The sequence below is a fragment of the Ranitomeya imitator genome, chromosome 9 (assembly GCF_032444005.1).
Source record: "Ranitomeya imitator isolate aRanImi1 chromosome 9, aRanImi1.pri, whole genome shotgun sequence".
Lineage (NCBI taxonomy): Eukaryota > Metazoa > Chordata > Amphibia > Anura > Dendrobatidae > Ranitomeya > Ranitomeya imitator.
Window position 1 is genome coordinate 59,531,585 of NC_091290.1, and position 18,311 is coordinate 59,549,895.

Genomic DNA, 18,311 nt, shown 5'->3' on the forward strand with positions numbered 1-18,311 from the left:
TCTGTCTAGAATATCGGGCCTCACTTTGCTGAATCTATTTCATTCCTACGTTTGTCTTTTCATCTTGCTAACAGTCATTATATGTGGGGGGCTGCCTATTCCTTTGGGGTATTTCTCTGAGGTAAGTCAGGCTTGTATTTCTATCTTCAGGCTAGTCAGCTCCTCAGGCAGTGCCGAGTTGCATAGGTAGTGATAGGCGCAATCCACTGCTGCTTATAGTTGTGTGAGGATAGATCAGGTACTGCAGTCTACAGAGATTCCACGTCTCAGAGCTCGTCCTATTGTTTTTGGTTATTGCCAGATCTCTGTATGTGCGCTGATTACTGCACACTGTGTTGCCTGATTGCCAGCCATAACAGGATCCTAACCCAAACCCTAAGGGATCCTAACCCTAACCCAAACCCTAAGGGATCCAAACCCTAACCCTAAGGGATCCAAACCCTAACCCTAAGGGATCCAAACCCTAACCCTAAGGGATCCAAACCCTAACCCTAAGGGATCCAAACCCTAACCCTAAGGGATCCTAACCCTAACCCTAAGGGATCCTAACCCAAACCCTAACCCTAAGGGTTCCTAACCCAAACCCTAACCCTAAGGGATCCTAACCCAAACCCTAACCCTAAGGGATCCTAACCCAAACCCTAACCCTAAGGGATCCTAACCCTAACACAAACCCTAGGGATCCTAACCCTAACCGTTAGGGTTAGGATCCCTATGGTTAGGATCCCTTAGTGTTAGGGTTGGGGGTTGGCTTATCAGTGTGTATTCTTGTGTTTTTCTATTAAAACGCATGCAAATGCATGTGCTTAAAAATGCATGCATTTACATAGACAGCAAAAAAAGCCGCTAGAAATTACTACATGTTGCATTTCTGTAACCAAACGCATGCATAGAAAAGACGCATGCATTGTCAAAATGCGGCAAAACGCATGCAAAAAAAGCATGCGTTTTTAATGTTAAGCATAGGGAAAAAACGCATGCTTTTTTTGCGCATACACGCAGCGGAAAAAAGCGCAAATGTGAAACCAGCCTAAGCTGGTAGTAACTGGAGCAAGAATGGACAATACAAAGACAGATCAGTGCGTCATCCAATTCCATCTGACGCCTGAAACAATATGGATATGTTTGCCTTTGGCGTCTGATGACCCCAGTGACCATGTGAAAATAAGTGATGATGGTTGTGAAATAATTTTGGTATAATATGACTGTGTGTTTTATTTCTCTCTTCACAAGGAAACACGAGCAGAGAGATGGTGTCCAGCGCCAACTCAAAATATTGAAATACCAGCAGATAACTTGCCAAAGTAAATATCCTTTAGGCAGCGTTACAGGTTTGATTGCATCAACTGTACAAGTGGATTTCTGTAGAACAGACATGGAAGGCACATGTGTCCAAGAGTAAAAATAGAATCAGACACTTGGTGGAAAATAACTTTTTTGGCCACTTTAAAGTGTTTAGTTTAATGTGTAACATGACATTTAGAGAAGTGTAATGTTATGTAAGCACGAGGAGTCTTTACAAGATCACTAGGGCTCTAAACATCTCTCTCAACACCACAGAATGCAGGTTTTGACATTTCTTCACTTCAGTAGACGAGCTCGTGTCTTTTAGATTACGAGATTAGAAAATAAGAAACACGGTATTTTTGAAGTGTTTTTGTAAATGAATAAGGTTGGCAAATTTTCAAGTTGAGCTAGGATCACACATCCGTTTTTTTTTATCTCTGAGAAAATGAGAAAATCAGTCTGATTATACTAATCACACTCTGATCAGAGTGTGATCTGATTCTTCTAGGATGTGGAGAATAAAAAAAAATGTTCTCCATCTTCTCCATTCGATTTGTGTGAATCGGACTGTACTGTGATGTCATCCGACCATGGTCAGTTTTTTTTTTTTCTCCAAAGACCCAGAGACATAAATGGCTGAGTGCAATCCGATAATCGGATGCAGCTCATGAACACTGTTTTTTTTTTTGTTTGTTTGTTTTTGTTTTCCTTGGATAGACTCAGTCTGAGGAAAAAATCGGACATGTGCACAGCCCCAGAATAATGACTGATGTCACTCGTGCAATTTTTATTGTCTTTTGCTCTAGTCCATTGAATGACAATTGACTAGAAGATATCTGTAAAACCGGAGCTTCTGGAGTAGCTGATGGTTTTTCCAACCTGTAGATGGTCAGTTCGGTTTTGATCTTGGAAGATAGGACCACGACAATCGCAGGCGTATTTACTCATCTAGTAAGTGGCAGCTTGTGAATGGCCTGAGACATTCTCTGCAGACTCATTCATCTGATCCTTTTCATTAGCACCGCAGCTCAATTTTCATCAGTCAAGTTGCGTGCTCTCACTTAGTCAAGTCTACAACTTGTCCGCTGATTCCTGGAAGTCATTACAAAGTCCTATAAAGTATAACAGATCATATATTTTTTTAAGACACAATGGCCTGTAAGACAGGTAAAATGACTGTCTCCATTCTGAAGTGAGTGCAGTCCTTGCGGTGCATCATCAATGCATCATGGCATTCAAAGCAAATATACACTGCGACATGTACAGCAGTGCGCAAATCTGAATATCCCAGATATGCCTCACATCCGGACATATCGAGTGGCCTAATGTAAGGACTGCGAGTCTACGAGGAGCCCTAGGTCTACAGGGACCAAGTGATCTGGGTTGTGACGACTATCTACACCCTCGGAATTGGCTTTGCATCCATAGCTGCCACTGGCTCCTCACTGTTACTTCCTCATGATGGTCTTGGAGCAGTCCAGAGACAGCAGTCATCCTAATATCCCATCTGGTTTCCAGAGTCCCTGGTTATAGTGACATGGCCGCACACTTTCCACAGATCTCTCCACCATTAAACTCTACTCTTTCATCTCTCGATAGACACAGGGGTATCAGATACCAGTCGATTGACACAAAAAACAAAGCACAGTACTGACCCCTGCAACAATAATGCGGGCTGAGTGTCTGTGAAATCTTTGTTCGCCATGAGGAACAGGATTGAAGTTCATTGTCCCATATGTGAAAAAGCACCAAAACAATCTGCTCAAATTATTGTGTTTCTGCTGCATTTTTCCTTTTTTCCCTTTATTGTAGATTTGACTACTCAAGCCTTTTTTTATATTTGCATTTTTATTTTCTTTTAGTTCAGAACTGCTAGAATTCTGCACCTAAAAAAAAAAAAAAAAAGCAATTTTGTTATTTTACTTGTGCTTGTTTTTTTTTTTTAGGCTGCTCATAGATGGTCTAAAGAGCAAAACACAGAAACGTTCAGAGTTGAGATTTTGCTTTGGTTCTCACCCTGAGTAGTTGCACACAGATTATTAATTGATGAGACAAATGGAGACCTCGATATAAACATTCAAGAACCGTTTTTAGTGGACATCAGTCAAACCCCTGACTGCCTGATGTACGTGCTTATTTAGCTTGGTCACACTTCTAATAAAGTCCAAGAAAAAGGAGGTGGATGTTGCTTCTCACCAAAATCCACATGAAAACCACTCCAAATACTCTGACTTCAATTGAAAAACCACAAGGTGGCATATTCAAATTGCTGTTTATGCAGCAAGGTTTTGCTACAGAAAAACCTTGGAGTTTACACATGGAGTGTTTTTTGTTGATTTTTTTGTTTGTTTTTTTTGTTCGGGCTGAAACTTTGCCGAACCTCAAAGTTTTTGAGGTGTTTTTCAATGTGAAGGAGGATTTGGAGAGTTTCTGCTCTGTCTCCGCTTCAAGAACTACCCAAACAAAAACCTGTCTGCACAAGCCTCAACTCTCAAGTCAAAAGTCTTCAAAAAAACAAAACAAAAAACCTGTATGTGTTAAAAAGTTTTTTAAAAAAATCACTTCAAACCTAAGCTGCATCCAATCTGAAAGCCTAGTCAAAAAATGCTCAATGCAGATTTCCACTGAAAAATGCTATTCATTTTATTTTTTATATGTTATTTGCTTTTATCACGGTGGGCTGTTGTTTTATGTTGTTTATCCTGAATTTATTTTACATTAAGGGCAATAGTCATATCAGTATTTAGGTTGAAAATTAAATCTGCTACAAATGTAAATTCTAAAATCTTCATCAGTGTTTTTTTTTTTTTTTTAATGATTTTGGTTGGTTTTGAAAGTTATGTTGTAGTCATATTGGACTCAAGTGAAACATAATTTAGAGATTTTCTTGTTTATGACTTATGATTATTTTCTTCTTTTCGCAGATTTCTCATTGTGCTGATATGCCTTATATTCAGTGTGCTTTCTACAATCCAGCAATATTCCAACTTGGCCACAGAAACATTATTTTGGATGGTATGTAAAAGCTTAATCCATTGTTTTCCATTTTTTCTGACTTATAAACTTATCGTTAAGCTGCATTTTTACTATTGAATGTTTACTGGTCAGAATATTACCATTATAGATCTTTTAGTGTACAATATTTCTTGGCACCAAGGCATAAGACGTTACCTGCCATCGAATATCACTACAACGTATTATTGCCTTTACATTTTGAGCCTGAAAAGGGGTTTAATACCCAAATTAATTTTTTATTTAGCTATGTTCTAACATGTCAAAAGACGTTGTCCCTTTCAATCCGGCACTGACTTTTTTCTGGTCTTTAACCTTCTGTAGGGTTTGAGTGTTGCCTCATCACCGACTGTTGCAAGTTGTTTCTGAGGCTGGAAACCCACTCAAATCAGTGAGAAGCCGTAGTTGCTATAATGAGAAAATATTATTATTGCTGGATGTAGCATCTGTGGTGTGTGTAATCCTGTGCCGCCAATGGTGGGAACTGATGCTTCATCTGCCATTTTGCACTTGGTGTAGATGTTCCTTTGACTGGAAAACTGTCTTGTGCTATCAATTGCTAAGTGGTGCATAACATTTGCTGGTAGTGACAGTAAAGACCTTTTTAAGCTGGCCTATCTTGGTACCAAAATGGATGGTTGAGTATTGGATAAGTATATACCAAACATGCACTTTTTGGAATGCAACTTTGGTTTACCTCGAAGAGGCGACTGGAGAGGTCTTGTTCATCCTTTTCCCAGGAAGCCTAGCCTGTAAGATGTACATCATCTAAATCTCTGGAATCAGAATCTGTACCTTGAGGTAGGGCAATTATCCAATTTTCATCGACCATGCACATTGCAGTTGTAGCTCACTAGTTAAAAGGGTGGCCTGAAATTAATATTTATTTTAATCCTAAATGTCTGTCTAACATTATAATCTATTCTTTTATAATACTTAAATTAAATAAACTTTCGTTCCCTCACTACGCAATTTTTTTTTTACCTATTTCCTGTTTGATAACATTTAATTTGAAACCATCCAGTGCATCCTGGGATACTCAAATGAGTCATCCTCAGGGGCAGAGGCTGCAGTCTCTGTCCGCACTCTGAAATGAAGCAACATCAGTGACGTTCATTTCAGGGGCTGGGCTAGTCCCTAATCTACTGAGCAATGTGTATGTTGTCAATTCTGATTTGTGCTCAGTAGGAATCTTTTCACCGTGCAATATCCTTCACAGTGCACAGTGACAGTGCACTCCCTCGCAGGCTCTGATGAGAAGTGACGAGCTGGCAATAGAGCGCACTGTCAATGCACATTATAGTGAGATTACCCATTGAGCAGAGACCAGTACCGTCTTGCAAGTGATGTCACTTGAATTGTATGATCATATTTTGTGAAAAATATTTTGCATCCTTCAGCACTAACAGTAAATAAAACTCCACTGAGTCCGTACTGGCTTCTTGTCTTGTAGTGCCCCAAAGGATATTAACTTTATTTGTGTGTGGTCGGAGGGTTGATTTGCAAATCTTCTTTCAGCAGTGTGTGCTCTATTTTCTCATTGTTGTTAATCTCCAAAATGTATCTGTATTAATTCTTTCAGTGTCCTTGGCCATAAAATCATTCTTATCATAGAAGTTACAATCGTTTGGAAAGGGCTGGTATTCCCAGTGTGGTCGACAACAATTACTAGTATTCCATAATCTTCCCATGTTCAAGTTCTGCACCCCGATGGAAGACTCAGACGATGGCACACAGCCACATTGTGAAAGATCATATGGCTTATTGTGAAAGTTTAAAAAAAGAAACTATTCATCTCTTATATTCCCCCTGTCAAACCAGCACTGATGCACTGGCAGTGTTTCTAGTCTGTGTATGTAAGTGAATGTTGGCCGCAGTGGTCACATCCTGTACGTATCATAGTACAGAACGATGTTCCCAGTAGTTCGGAAAGTAACTGTTGTGGCCACTGGTTTTCAGACAAGGCTGAGAGCACTGCCGGATAGTCAGCTTTGGATCTACATATAAAAGAAGAGATAGAATAATATATACACAATACAATGCAAAAGTTTTCGGCAGGTGTAGAAAAATGCTGCAAAGTAAGAATGTTTTATTTTTTTAACTAGATCTGTTGGTAGTTTGTATTTTGTTAATTGATAAATAAAGTGAATGAACAAATGAGAAATGTAAATCAAATCAAGATTTGGTGAAACTGCCCTTTGCCTTTGAAACAGCATAAATTCTTCTTGATACGTTTGCTCACAGTTTTTGAAAGAATTCTGCTGGAAGATTGTTCCAAATATGTTGGAGAACTAACCACTGATGTTCTGTGTAGTCTTGTGCAAGGACTTCTCTCTTCTCATGTAATCCCAGATGAACTTGAAGTTGAGATCAGAGCTCTTTGAGGAACATATCATCACTTCCAGGGATACTGCTTAATGGCATTGGCCGTATGTTTGGGGTTGTTGTCATGCTGCAGAATGAATCTAGAGCCAATCAGACGCCTCCCGGATGGTATTACATGATGGATAAGTACCTGCCTGTAGTTCTCAGCATTGAGGACACCATTAATCCTGACAAAATCCCTAAATCAATATACTGCAATGCAGCCCCAAACTCGCAAGGAACCTCCACCATGCTCCACTATTTCCTGCCGTGCCTCCAGGCCATTGGCATCCATATTGCTCTTATATAGTCAAATTTTTCAAAAAAATGTTTTCAACAGTCCAAAGAATCTGCTGCCAGTTCCCATATTTTTATGCTTAGTTAAGTTACTTGCCCTTGTTCTCATGTTGAAGGTATGGATTTTTGGATGCAATTCTTCCATGAAGACTACTTATGAGCAGGCTTCTCCTAACAGTAGACTGGTCTAGCTGGGTTACATTTATTGCTGCTAGTTCTGAGCTGATGGCACTGCCGGACATCGATACGCAAGTGAGAAGAATGCGTTTTTCATCTCCTTCACGAAGATTCCTTGGCCGACCTTCACATTTATGGTCATCAATAGTGCCCATGTCTTAGTGCTTTTTCAAAAGAGCTTATACAGTACAATTTGAAACCTCAATCTGCTTTGAAATTTTTGCCTGGAAGATTGTTGTGAGTTCTGTTTTTGGGCTCCCTCTGGTGGTTACTGATGGTACTGGGTGATTTGTGTTCTGCTGTCTCTGGTGTCCACCTGTTCTATTAGGATTTGGGAGTTTCCTATTTAACCGGGCTTTCTTGTCATTTCCCCGCCGGCTATCAAGGTTATCAGAGTGTTTTGTTACCTCAGCTTCTGGCTTCAGTAATCTTCAGGACAAGCTAAGTTTTTTTGATTTTCTTGTTCCACGTTTTGCTTTATTTTTGTCTTGTCCAGCTTGCATATAATTGTTTCTTTGCTGCTGGTTGCTCTAGTGGGCTGTAATTGCTCCTCATGTTCCATGAGTTGGAACATGAGTTCAAGTAATTTCAGGATGGTTTTTTGAAGGGTTTTTTGCTGACCGCGCAGTTTACTTTTGTATCCTCTGCTATCTAGTTTTAGCGGGCCTCATTTTGCTGAATCTGTTTTCATACTGTGTATGTGCCTTCCTCTCATTTCACCGTCATTATATGTGGGGGGCTGCTATTTCTGTGGGGTATTTCTCTGGAGGCAAGAGAGGTCTGTGTTTCTTCTAATAGGGGAAGTTAGATCTTCGGCTGGTGCGAGACGTCTAGGATCAACGTAGGCACGTTCCCCGGCTATTGTTATTTGTGTGTTCAGGTTTAGGGTCGCGGTCAGCTCAGGTTCCATCACCCTAGAGCTCGTTGGTGCTTGTCCTTTTGTGATTCCCTGCCATTGGAATCATGACAGAAGATACCTCGTTAATGTATTATAACGACCTCCGTTGCTGCGCTCAGTCTTGCCATGATGCATGACCTGATGAGTCTTCCACAGGCACACCTTTTATAGCATAATTATTCTGTTCCCCACCCAGTTTTAAAGAGGACCTGTCACCAGGTTTTTTTTTTTTCATGTTGAACTGGGCATGGAATATTTTTTTTTAATTATTATTTTACGCCTCCCTGTTGGAGATATTAGCAATCACAGTATTTGGCATCTAAGTTGGTTTTTAAGTCCATGTGAGTGTTATTAGACTCTGGTTGTGTACTTCTTCCCCCTATATAATGCCCAATCATAAAAAAGCAGCAACACACAGCTGAAAATGCCCCAAAATAGCTTAAAGCAGACTATTCTTGTCTGAGGTTTAGTGACACCATATTCTGGTCTTTTAGGCCACAGTTAGATGGCCGTATAAATTGAACCAAGATCAAAATTCTGTGCTCGGACTGGCTAATGGCTATTCCGATCTGAGCATGTATAAAAATACATGAAGCTGTCACACTTGAGCCTGGAGAGCTGCCGGCCAGTCCGTGCACTAGGTTCTGATCTCAGCCCAGACTTATACGGCTGTCTGACTGTGCCCTTATACAGAGCAACTACAAGTTGTTGTGAACAGAGCTGACTGTCATTACTGACACCTTTTGAAGCATTCATCTCCTGGCAGTCTGTGAGGGTTTGGAGGTAAGGGAAGGTCAGTATAGCTGTACTGACAGCATTATAAGACAAGAATTTATAGAATGGTTTGAAATGTGACATACTTAAACGCTGCTGTATTGCCCCTCACCCATACTGTCTAGATATGAAAGCTTAAACATGTCAGTAATTACACGCAGGTCTGATGTCCTCATTACATGTCTCGTCTGTTCTCAGCTATGGTGGGGGCATGTCCTTTTTTCCCCTGAGTGTTGCTGCCTGCTAATGATTCGGCAAAGTCATACGGAGATGAAGTACACACCTCCCAGGGAAAACTGATAACAACCACTTGGACTTAATGAAAATTAACTTATTTGGTCAAAAATATTTCGACCGCTGATATATACATTACAGACCAAAAGTTTGGGCACACCTTCTCATTTAAAGGTTTTTCTGTATTTTCATGACTATGAAAATTGTACATTCACACTGAAGGCATCAGAACTATGAATTAACACATGTGGAATTATAGACTTAACAAAAAAGTGTGAAACAACTGAAAATATGTCTTATATTCTAGGTTATTCAAAGTAGCCACCTTTTGCTTTGATGACTGCTTTGCACGCTCTTGGCATTCTCTTGATGAGCTTCAAGAGGTAGTCACCGGGAATGGTTTTCACTTCACAGGTGAGCCCTGTCAGGTTTAATAAATGGGATTTCTTGCCTTATAAATGGGGTTGGGACCATCAGTTGTGTTGTGCAGAAGTCTGGTTGATACACAGCTGATACTCCTACTGAATAGACTGTTAGAATTTGTATTATGGCAAGAAAAAAAACAGCTAAGTAAAGAAAAATGAGTGGCCATCATTACTTTAAGAAATGAAGGTCAGTCAGTTCAAAAAATTGGGCAAACTTTGAAAGTGTCCCCAAGTGCAATGGCAAAAACCATCAAGCGCTGCAAAGAAACTGGCTCATATGAGGACTTACCCAGGAAAGGAAGACCAGGAGTCACCTCTGCTTTTGAGGATAAGTTTATCCAAGTCATCAGCCTCAGAAATCCCAGGTTAACAGCAGCTCAGATTAGAGACCAGGTCAATGCCACACAGAGATCTAGCAGCAGACACATCTCTACAACAACTGTTAAGAGGAGACTTTGTGCAGCGCCTTCATGGTAAAATAGCTGCTAGGAAACCACTGCTAAGGACAGGCAACAAGCAGAAGATACTTGCTTGGGCTAAAGAACACAAGGAATGGACATTAGACCAGTGGAAATCTGTGCTTTGGTCTGATGAGTTCAAATTTGAGATCTTTGGTTCCAACCACAGTGTCTGTGTGCGATGCAGAAAAGGTGAACAGATGGTTCCCACCGTGAAGCATGGAGGAGGTGGTGTGATGGTGTGGGGGTGCTTTGCTGGTGACACTGTTGGGGATTTATTCAAAATTGAAGGCATACTGAACCAGCATGGCTACCACAGCATCTTGCAGCGGCATGCTATTCCATCTGGCTTGCGTTTAGTTGGGCCATCATTTATTTTTCAACAGGACAATGACCCCAAACACACCTCCAGGCTGTGTAAGGGCTATTTGACCAAGAAGGAGAGTGATGGGGTGCTACGCCAGATGACCTGGCCTCCACACTCACCAGACCTGAACCCAATCGAGATGGTTTGGGGTGAGCTGGACCGCAGGGTGAAGGCAAAAGGGCCAACAAGTGCTAAACATCTCTGGGAACTCCTTCAAGATTGTTGGAAGACCATTTCTGGTGACTACCTCTTGAAGCTCATCAAGAGAATGCCAAGAGTGTGCAAAGCAGTCTTCAAAGCAAAAGGTGGCTACTTTGAAGAACCTAGAATATAAGACATAATTTCAATTGTTTCACACTTTTTTAAGTACCGTATTTTTCGCTTTGTAAGACGCACTTTATTTCCCTCAAATTTGGGGGGGAAATCAGGGATGCGTCTTACAAAGCGGATATACAGCTTACGGTTAGAGGCTGGGATGAGGGGATGTCCGCTGCCACGGATGTCTGCCGCTGCTGCTGCCGCGGTTGTCTGCCGCTGCTGCCGCGGTTGTCCGCTGCCGCCCAGGATGATGCTGGAGTCTCCGGTGCTCTGGGAAGGGGCTCTGGTGACATTTTGTGAAAGGCCAGAGCCCCCCGGCAGTTGGTCTAGGCTTTCCTGTGTGACGGACTTCGGGAAAATGGCCGCCGGAATCTCGGGAGACGAGATTTCAGCGCTGAGATCTCATCTCTCGAGATCTTGGTCCCAAGATCTCCATCTGCGCATGCGCCGCCTCCCGGTGGCCATTTTCCCGAAGTCCACCGCACAAGAAAAGCAAGGACGAACTGCTGGGGGGCTCTGGCCTTTAACAAAATGTCGGCAGACACCCCCACAGCACCGGAGACACCCTTGCAACATCGGAGGCACCCTTGCAGCACCAGAGACACCCCTGCAGCACCGGAGCCCCCCTGCAGCACAGGGCATCTGCACACCCCCTCATCTCAGTCTGCAGCAATGCTTCACTCTATCTCTAGTGACCCAAGGACCCTGATCCACTGCAGCCACAACCCCCAGTAAGCAATAAGATGCATGCATTTATAAGAAGCACCACCAATTTATTTAAAAGTTTTTTCCTATTTTTCTCCTCAAAATTTGGGGTGCGTCTTATAATCCGGAGTGTCTTACAAAGCGAAAAATACGGTATATAATTCCACATGTGGTAATTCATAGTTTTGATGCCTTCAGTGTGAATGTACAGTTTTCATAGTCATGAAAATACAGAAAAATCTTTAAATGAGGTGTGTCCAAACTTTTGGTCTGTACTGTATGCAACAGAGATGCAAACTAAAAACAAAACAAAGCCCAAAACATTTTATTCCACTCTGCAGCCACTATTGCATCGCATGTCCAGTTCAACATGAAAAATTTGGTGAAAGGTCCTCTTTTAGTGACGGAGCCAAATTTTTGAAATCTGACCAGTGTCACTTTATCTGGTAATAACTCTGGAACGCTTCAACAAATACCAGTGATTTTTAGATTGTTTTTTTCATGACACATTATACTTTATGATAATGGTAAATTTAGGTCAATATGTTTTGTGTTTATTGATAAAAAATATCAAAAATTTGAGAAAAATGTTAAAAAATTTGAATGTTTATCCCTATAATCCAGATGGTCATACCACAGAAAACCATTAATAAATAACATTTCCCACATGTCGGCTTTACATCAGGACCATTTGTAAAATGTTATTTTATTTTGTTAGCATTTTAGGAGGTTTAAAAATGTAGCAGCAATTTTTCAAGGAAATTTACTAAATGTATTTTTTTAGGAACTTATCCATGTTTGAAGTGACTTTAGGGGTCCCATATAAGGGAAACCCCCAAACGTGATACCATTTTAAAAACAGCACCCCCTGACATATTGAAAACTGCAGTCAGGTAGTTTATTAACCCTTCAGGTGCTTTACAGGAATTAATGCAAAGTGGTATGACAGAAATGAAAATGTGTATTTTTACCACCTAAATGTCTCTAACTTCTGAACAGATTACTACAGCCGTCAGACTCTAAAGGTACCGTCACACATAGCGACGCTGCAGCGATACCGACAACGATCCGGATCGCTGCAGCGTCGCTGTTTGGTCGCTGGAGAGCTGTCACACAGACAGCTCTCCAGCGACCAACGATCCCGAGGTCCCCGGTAACCAGGGTAAACATCGGGTAACTAAGCGCAGGGCCGCGCTTAGTAACCCGATGTTTACCCTGGTTACCATCCTAAAAAGTAAAAAAACAAATGCTACATACTTACCTTCTGCTGTCTGTCCTCGGCGCTCTGCTTCTCTGGTCTGGCTGTGAGCGCCGGGCAGCCAGAAAGCAGAGCGGTGACGTCACCGCTCTTCTTTCCGGCTGACCGACGCTCACAGCCAGTACAGGAGGAGAGCAGAGCACAGCGCTGGAGGACAGACGGCTGTAGGTAAGTATGTAGTGTTTGTTTTTTTACTTTTAGGATGGTAACCAGGGTAAACATCGGGTTACTAAGCGCGGCCCTGCGCTTAGTTACCCGATGTTTACCCTGGTTAACAGCAAAGACATCGCTGAATCGGTGTCACACACGCCGATTCAGCGATGTCTACGGGGAGTCCAGCGACGAAATAAAGTTCTGGACTTTCTTCCCCTTTCACGGATCGCTATCGATATCGTCTAGTGTGACAGTACCTTAAGGCCGCTATTTGGTCATGAATTGCCATAGCAAACATCAGGACCACACAATCATGATCTGAGGGCACCAAATAGGATAATGAGGAAGCCCCCCACACTCTGTTAACCATATATAATGATGTAGTCACTATTGACAGCAGCATCTAAGGGGTTAAACAGATTTGGATGGTGCAAACACTGATCGTGGCTGATACAGCAAGTTGTCACCTATAGTGGACAGCCGACAGCTGCTGGATTGTCACCTGTATGGGGAGGCTATTCTCTTATATCTCAGGTCAGTTAAAAGATGTATTGGCTGTCATTAAGGGGTTAAACCTTGTATAAATCTGTCTCTATTTCAGTTAGTTACATATTTAAGCCTACATATGTAAATGACCATTATCACCTGTTTGGCATAATTGATTACTGACTGTGTAAGGGTACCGTCACACTATACGATTTACCTACGATCACGACCAGCGATATGACCTGGCCGTGATCGTAGGTAAATCGTAGTGTGGTCGCTGGGGAGCTGTCACACAGACAGCTCTCCAGCGACCAACGATGCCGAGGTCCCTGGGTAACCAGGGTAAACATCGGGTAACTAAGCGCAGGACCGCGCTTAGTAACCCGATGTTTACCCTGGTTACAAGCGTAAAACTAAAAAAAACAAACAGCACATACTTACATTCTGGTGTCCGTCAGGTCCCTTGCCATCTGCTTCCCGCACTCACTGACTGCCGGCCGTAAAGTGAAAGTGAAAGCACAGCCGCTGTGCTCTGCTTTCACTTTACGGCCGGCAGTCACAGTGCGGGAAGCAGACGGCAAGGGACCTGACGGACACCAGAATGTAAGTATGTGCTGTTTGTTTTGTTTTTTTAGTTTTACGCTTGTAACCAGGGTAAACATCGGGTTACTAAGCGCGGTCCTGCGCTTAGTTACCCGATGTTTACCCTGGTTACAAGCGAACGCATCGCTGGATCGCATCGCTAGATCGGTGTCACACACACCGATCTAGCGATGCCAGCGGGAGATCCAGCGACGAAAGAAAGTTCTAAACGATCTGCTACGACGTACGATTCTCAGCAGGATCCCTGATCGCTGCTGCGTGTCAGACACAGCGATATCGTAACGGTATCGCTGGAACGTCACGAATCGTACCATCGTAGCGATCAAAATGGCACTGTGTGACGGTACCCTAAGTGTTCCTAGAAGAATTGATGCAGTTTTGAAGACAAAGGGTGGTCACACCAAAAATTGATGTGATTTAGATTTTACTTTTGTTCACTCACTTTACATTTTGATAATTGATCAAAATAAACCATTAACACTTCTATTTTTAAGTTATTTTTTCACCCCCCTAAAACATACATACATAGTGTTTCGTATATTTGTTTCACAAAATTTGCAGGGGTTTTTAAACAATTTGTACAAATTGCATGACGGACCACAGAAGCTTTTTTAAATTTTGGATTTGTAATTGTCAACCATAATAGAAGACTTGTCATTGATCATAGTCCTGAGGTGATCATTTACATACAGCAGAAACCCGAAGACACAAAAATGTCCTTGACGTAGAAGTGACTGCCAACACAATTGCAGACAAATTCTGGAGGGATCAAAATTTTCAAGATAAAAGAGCAGAGATTTACTTGTCATCAGAAGGAACTCCCAGATGTCAGTATCACGGAAAGCTCTCTAGAAACATGTCCGTGCCCAAGATGATGCCTTCCTAGACCCTGCTTGCAATCATGATTCCTATATCATTGCTTGACATGGTTTTGGCTGCAGTTGGAGTCTCTGTCAATATTGTAAATGTTCCTGCTGAACTGCGGTTGATGCTTAGTTCACTTTTGCTTGACGGTGGATCCGGACTCATCTGTGACTTATCAGGTCACACCAGCATTTCATCAATGTTTCCTTCAGCCTGCAGAGGTCAGCAGCAAGTGACTAGGGACAGATAAGTTGCGTTGTTACTGAGAGTTTGGCAGTCAGTCTTTGTATACGTGATTAAGTGTCATTTACATGTCGCCAGTTGTCATGTCACAAAATTCATTAGAAACCCAAAACCTGTTCAATAAAAGAATAAAAAAATAAACCTTTTGATGAGGGTTAATCACTTTTTGTATGTTAAGTGAATCTGGGACAATAAATGACATTCTGTAGAAAACCTTATTTGTGGCATTTGTCAGGATTTTAACTTTTCAATTCTTTTTTTTTTTTAATCCTTTTTTTATTTTTTTAAATGAAATCAGCCAGAAGGAGAAAGTAATTTATTTATAGGCAAAGATGTAGCCCTATTAAGAGTACCTTAGAATATAGTTACACAAATGTTAAATATAGTTGCTGCGAATCTATTTTCACATGCCATTCCTTCATCCACAACAGCGGTCTGTGGCCACCTCACGGGAGCGGGAGTACTGCCTCGTACCTGTTGGCTCTTCTTTTAATTAGCCGGCCAGGCACAATGTCATTGTTGCGGTGTAAGGTTGCACCCAAGGGGCTAATCAAGAGAAGAGTTGTGGATACCGAGAGGTAAGAGGAAAAACCCTGGCAGGGACAAGAAGTGCAGTAGGGTCTTCTCTAGGTAAAAGTTTTCGACAAGAATGTGCACTGGTGGGCTCTCCTGATCAGGTTCTGTGCACACAATCACTGAAAGAGATTTAGTCTACTGCAGACCCACGGAGAAGAAATCAAGAGGCGCTGGAATGTGGGTTAAACTGCCCTGCCATCAAAGGATGAAGAGAAAGGAATCAATTTCTGCGAGTTTATTGGTCAACGTGTTTCAAACCTCTTCATCAGGGCAGATATTACCGTGGTTTTTTCCTGATAGAGGTGGAAACCCATTTGTTTCCAGTGCCTCTTTGCAGGTAGGAGGAGGTACGCGTGCTCTTGGCTGATGAAATGGAACATACAAATTTATTTGCACTATCTCATGTTAGCGATTACTCCCTAACGATCTCCATTTTCAAGTAGAGAGGAAGATTTTGGAGAAATACAAACAATAAAAAAGCAAACCGGAAACCACCTGATAAACAGGATGGGGAGCAGTGGAAAAGAAGGTGGTCTTTCATATAAATGTCTATTTAGATTATCATAGCAGAGTTGATCGTTAATCCTGAGACCAGGTGACATTGATTAAATGAAACTTCTGAGATTTATCTACATTGTTGTTAATAAACCAAACCCCAAAAAGATTGAACCAGAGCACATATTGGAATTAGTCCAATGGATAGGTGCGCATTCACACTGTGGCCGTTAGCAAGCAGAACCTAAGATAAAAACGAAATGAACAAATATCCTGTAGTAAGTTAATAAAAAGTAGTAGTACACGTAAATAACATAGGGTACTTAGTTAACATTGTTTTGATTGATTCGATATATAAAAAAATGAAAACTATCCACTTAGTTTTTATGTTTTTTTTTTTTTTATCAAACATTATCTCACGACAACAAAGTGTAACCCAATCTGTATGGTACCTTACTCTTGTTGTTCACCTCACTGTGCCAGCAGATATAAAGTAGATAAGGGCAGAGTAGGGCCTGGGGTTGTCCTTTTTTTATTTATTTATTGAAAAGCACAAATCCACCTTGGGGGTTTCAGGTTGTCTTCAGAACGGTGGGTTAAAATATGTGCTCCACTTCTTCAGTTTCCCTCAATGGAGTGTGCCTGATGAGAAGGACAGCAGGATCTGCAGAGGCAGAGACCTTTCATTTGGCTTGTGATCTCCACCACCTTTGACCAAACGTTTTGGAGCTTTGAGCAAGACCGAAAGTTGTGTACAGTGGAACAGTCATGCACTTCACATCTCGAACAATGATAAGGAACATCTTATGTAATACATTAGGCACCTTATTCCACTGGGTGAACATCTTAACTTGCCTCCTGGTACTTTGGTCCTATGGAGAATATGGGCATCTTTTCTACTATCTCAGCCTTTTGTGTGGATGTCTGTTAAATGTCTGTTGCAGTCCCATTCCCACTTTGATAAGAAAGCAGGATGGTTCGTTCAGTACTGACATTATGTCCTATGGGCCCCTTTCCTAATTATATTATTATCTTGTATGTTTATTCCAGTGTGTGATTGAGTATTTAAACATCCTAGTACTTAAATATGGAGGCAAACAAATGAGTGGTTAGGTTGGTATCTTTTTTATTGTCCTTTCTTGTGTCAGGTGACTCTACAGCTTAATAATCAGTTTACCCCATCAATGAAGCTAATGAAGTCCAGGGTTGTTGGTTTTTATGGGTGCCTGGGAGTTGGGGGTTCATAAGGGTGTCTGCCTGACCGACCACTCCTGTGCCTGACGTCACACAGCATAGAGGCTGTCAGTCAAGCAGGAGGAGGCGATGAAGGACAGGGAATAGAGCTGGAGTGACGGAGGAGCGGACTGGCCATGTAATGGTATTGCTGGACTTGTTGGTGTAAGAGTTACATGTGCATATAATTAGTTTGTGTTGTGAAATCCTGACACATCCCTTTACTATATCCCAGTCCTCATCTTTCTATTTTAGCAAGTCCTTTTGTTGGTAATACTGTCAAATTAATGTTGGAGGCTGCTTACATATGTAATAATATTTTGTCACCAAATACAATGTCTCGTTAATAACCCACTAATAAAAAATCTGTTTGTGTTTTAATTACAGGAAATCGTGCTAGTAGTTTTCTTTGGAGCAGAATATGTTGTTAGATTGTGGTCTGCCGGTTGTCGAAGTAAATATGTGGGAATATGGGGAAGGCTACGCTTTGCCAGGAAACCTATTTCGGTTATAGGTATGTAAGGCATTTTTTTAAAATTTATTTTACCCCATTTGATTTCTTACAGACTATGATACCCTATTATTTTTCAATCACATCTTTTTACAAACATATTCTTGTGGACAATATGATGCCTGACCGTCACCATACAAGACAAGGACTGGATAGGAATATCTTAGTCTGGGGGTAAGCACACAGCGCTGGCCCATGAGTAGCTGCCCATCTTTATTTACTTTCACCCTTTAAGGTGGGATGAAATCAATTCAGCAAAGAAAAGGGTGGTGGAGTTTTCATTTACGGATAACACAGGTATGTGTATTCCGAGATAAATGATCTTTTCATAGTTCAGTGTCCTTGATAAACTTACGGTACATTGTAGCTAGTTGTCTGTCGGCATCCCAATTAGCTTCACACCCTCTTTGACATTCTCTCCGGCAAATTACCGTAATCTGGTATAACCTGGAATGGCTTCCAGTGAACAGGTCTGCCTCATCAAGAGCATTTAGGTGGCATCATCGGTCTTCAGAAAGTATTTCTGCTCCTCAAATGCGTGTTGCAAAGGTAGTGTTGGTACATGGGTCCATA

At 41.5% G+C, this 18,311-nt stretch overlaps 1 protein-coding gene across 3 annotated transcripts in view; it reads left to right on the plus strand.

Moving 5' to 3' along the window:
• Positions 1-18,311, plus strand: part of KCNQ1 (potassium voltage-gated channel subfamily Q member 1) — a 155,855-nt gene that overhangs the window by 98,006 nt on the left and 39,538 nt on the right. For all 3 annotated transcript variants that reach the window (XM_069740281.1, XM_069740283.1, XM_069740282.1), the window contains exons 3-4: positions 4,212-4,302; positions 17,615-17,741. In XM_069740281.1, the coding sequence (XP_069596382.1) occupies positions 4,212-4,302; positions 17,615-17,741 (218 nt within the window). The remainder of the gene's footprint in view (positions 1-4,211; positions 4,303-17,614; positions 17,742-18,311) is intronic.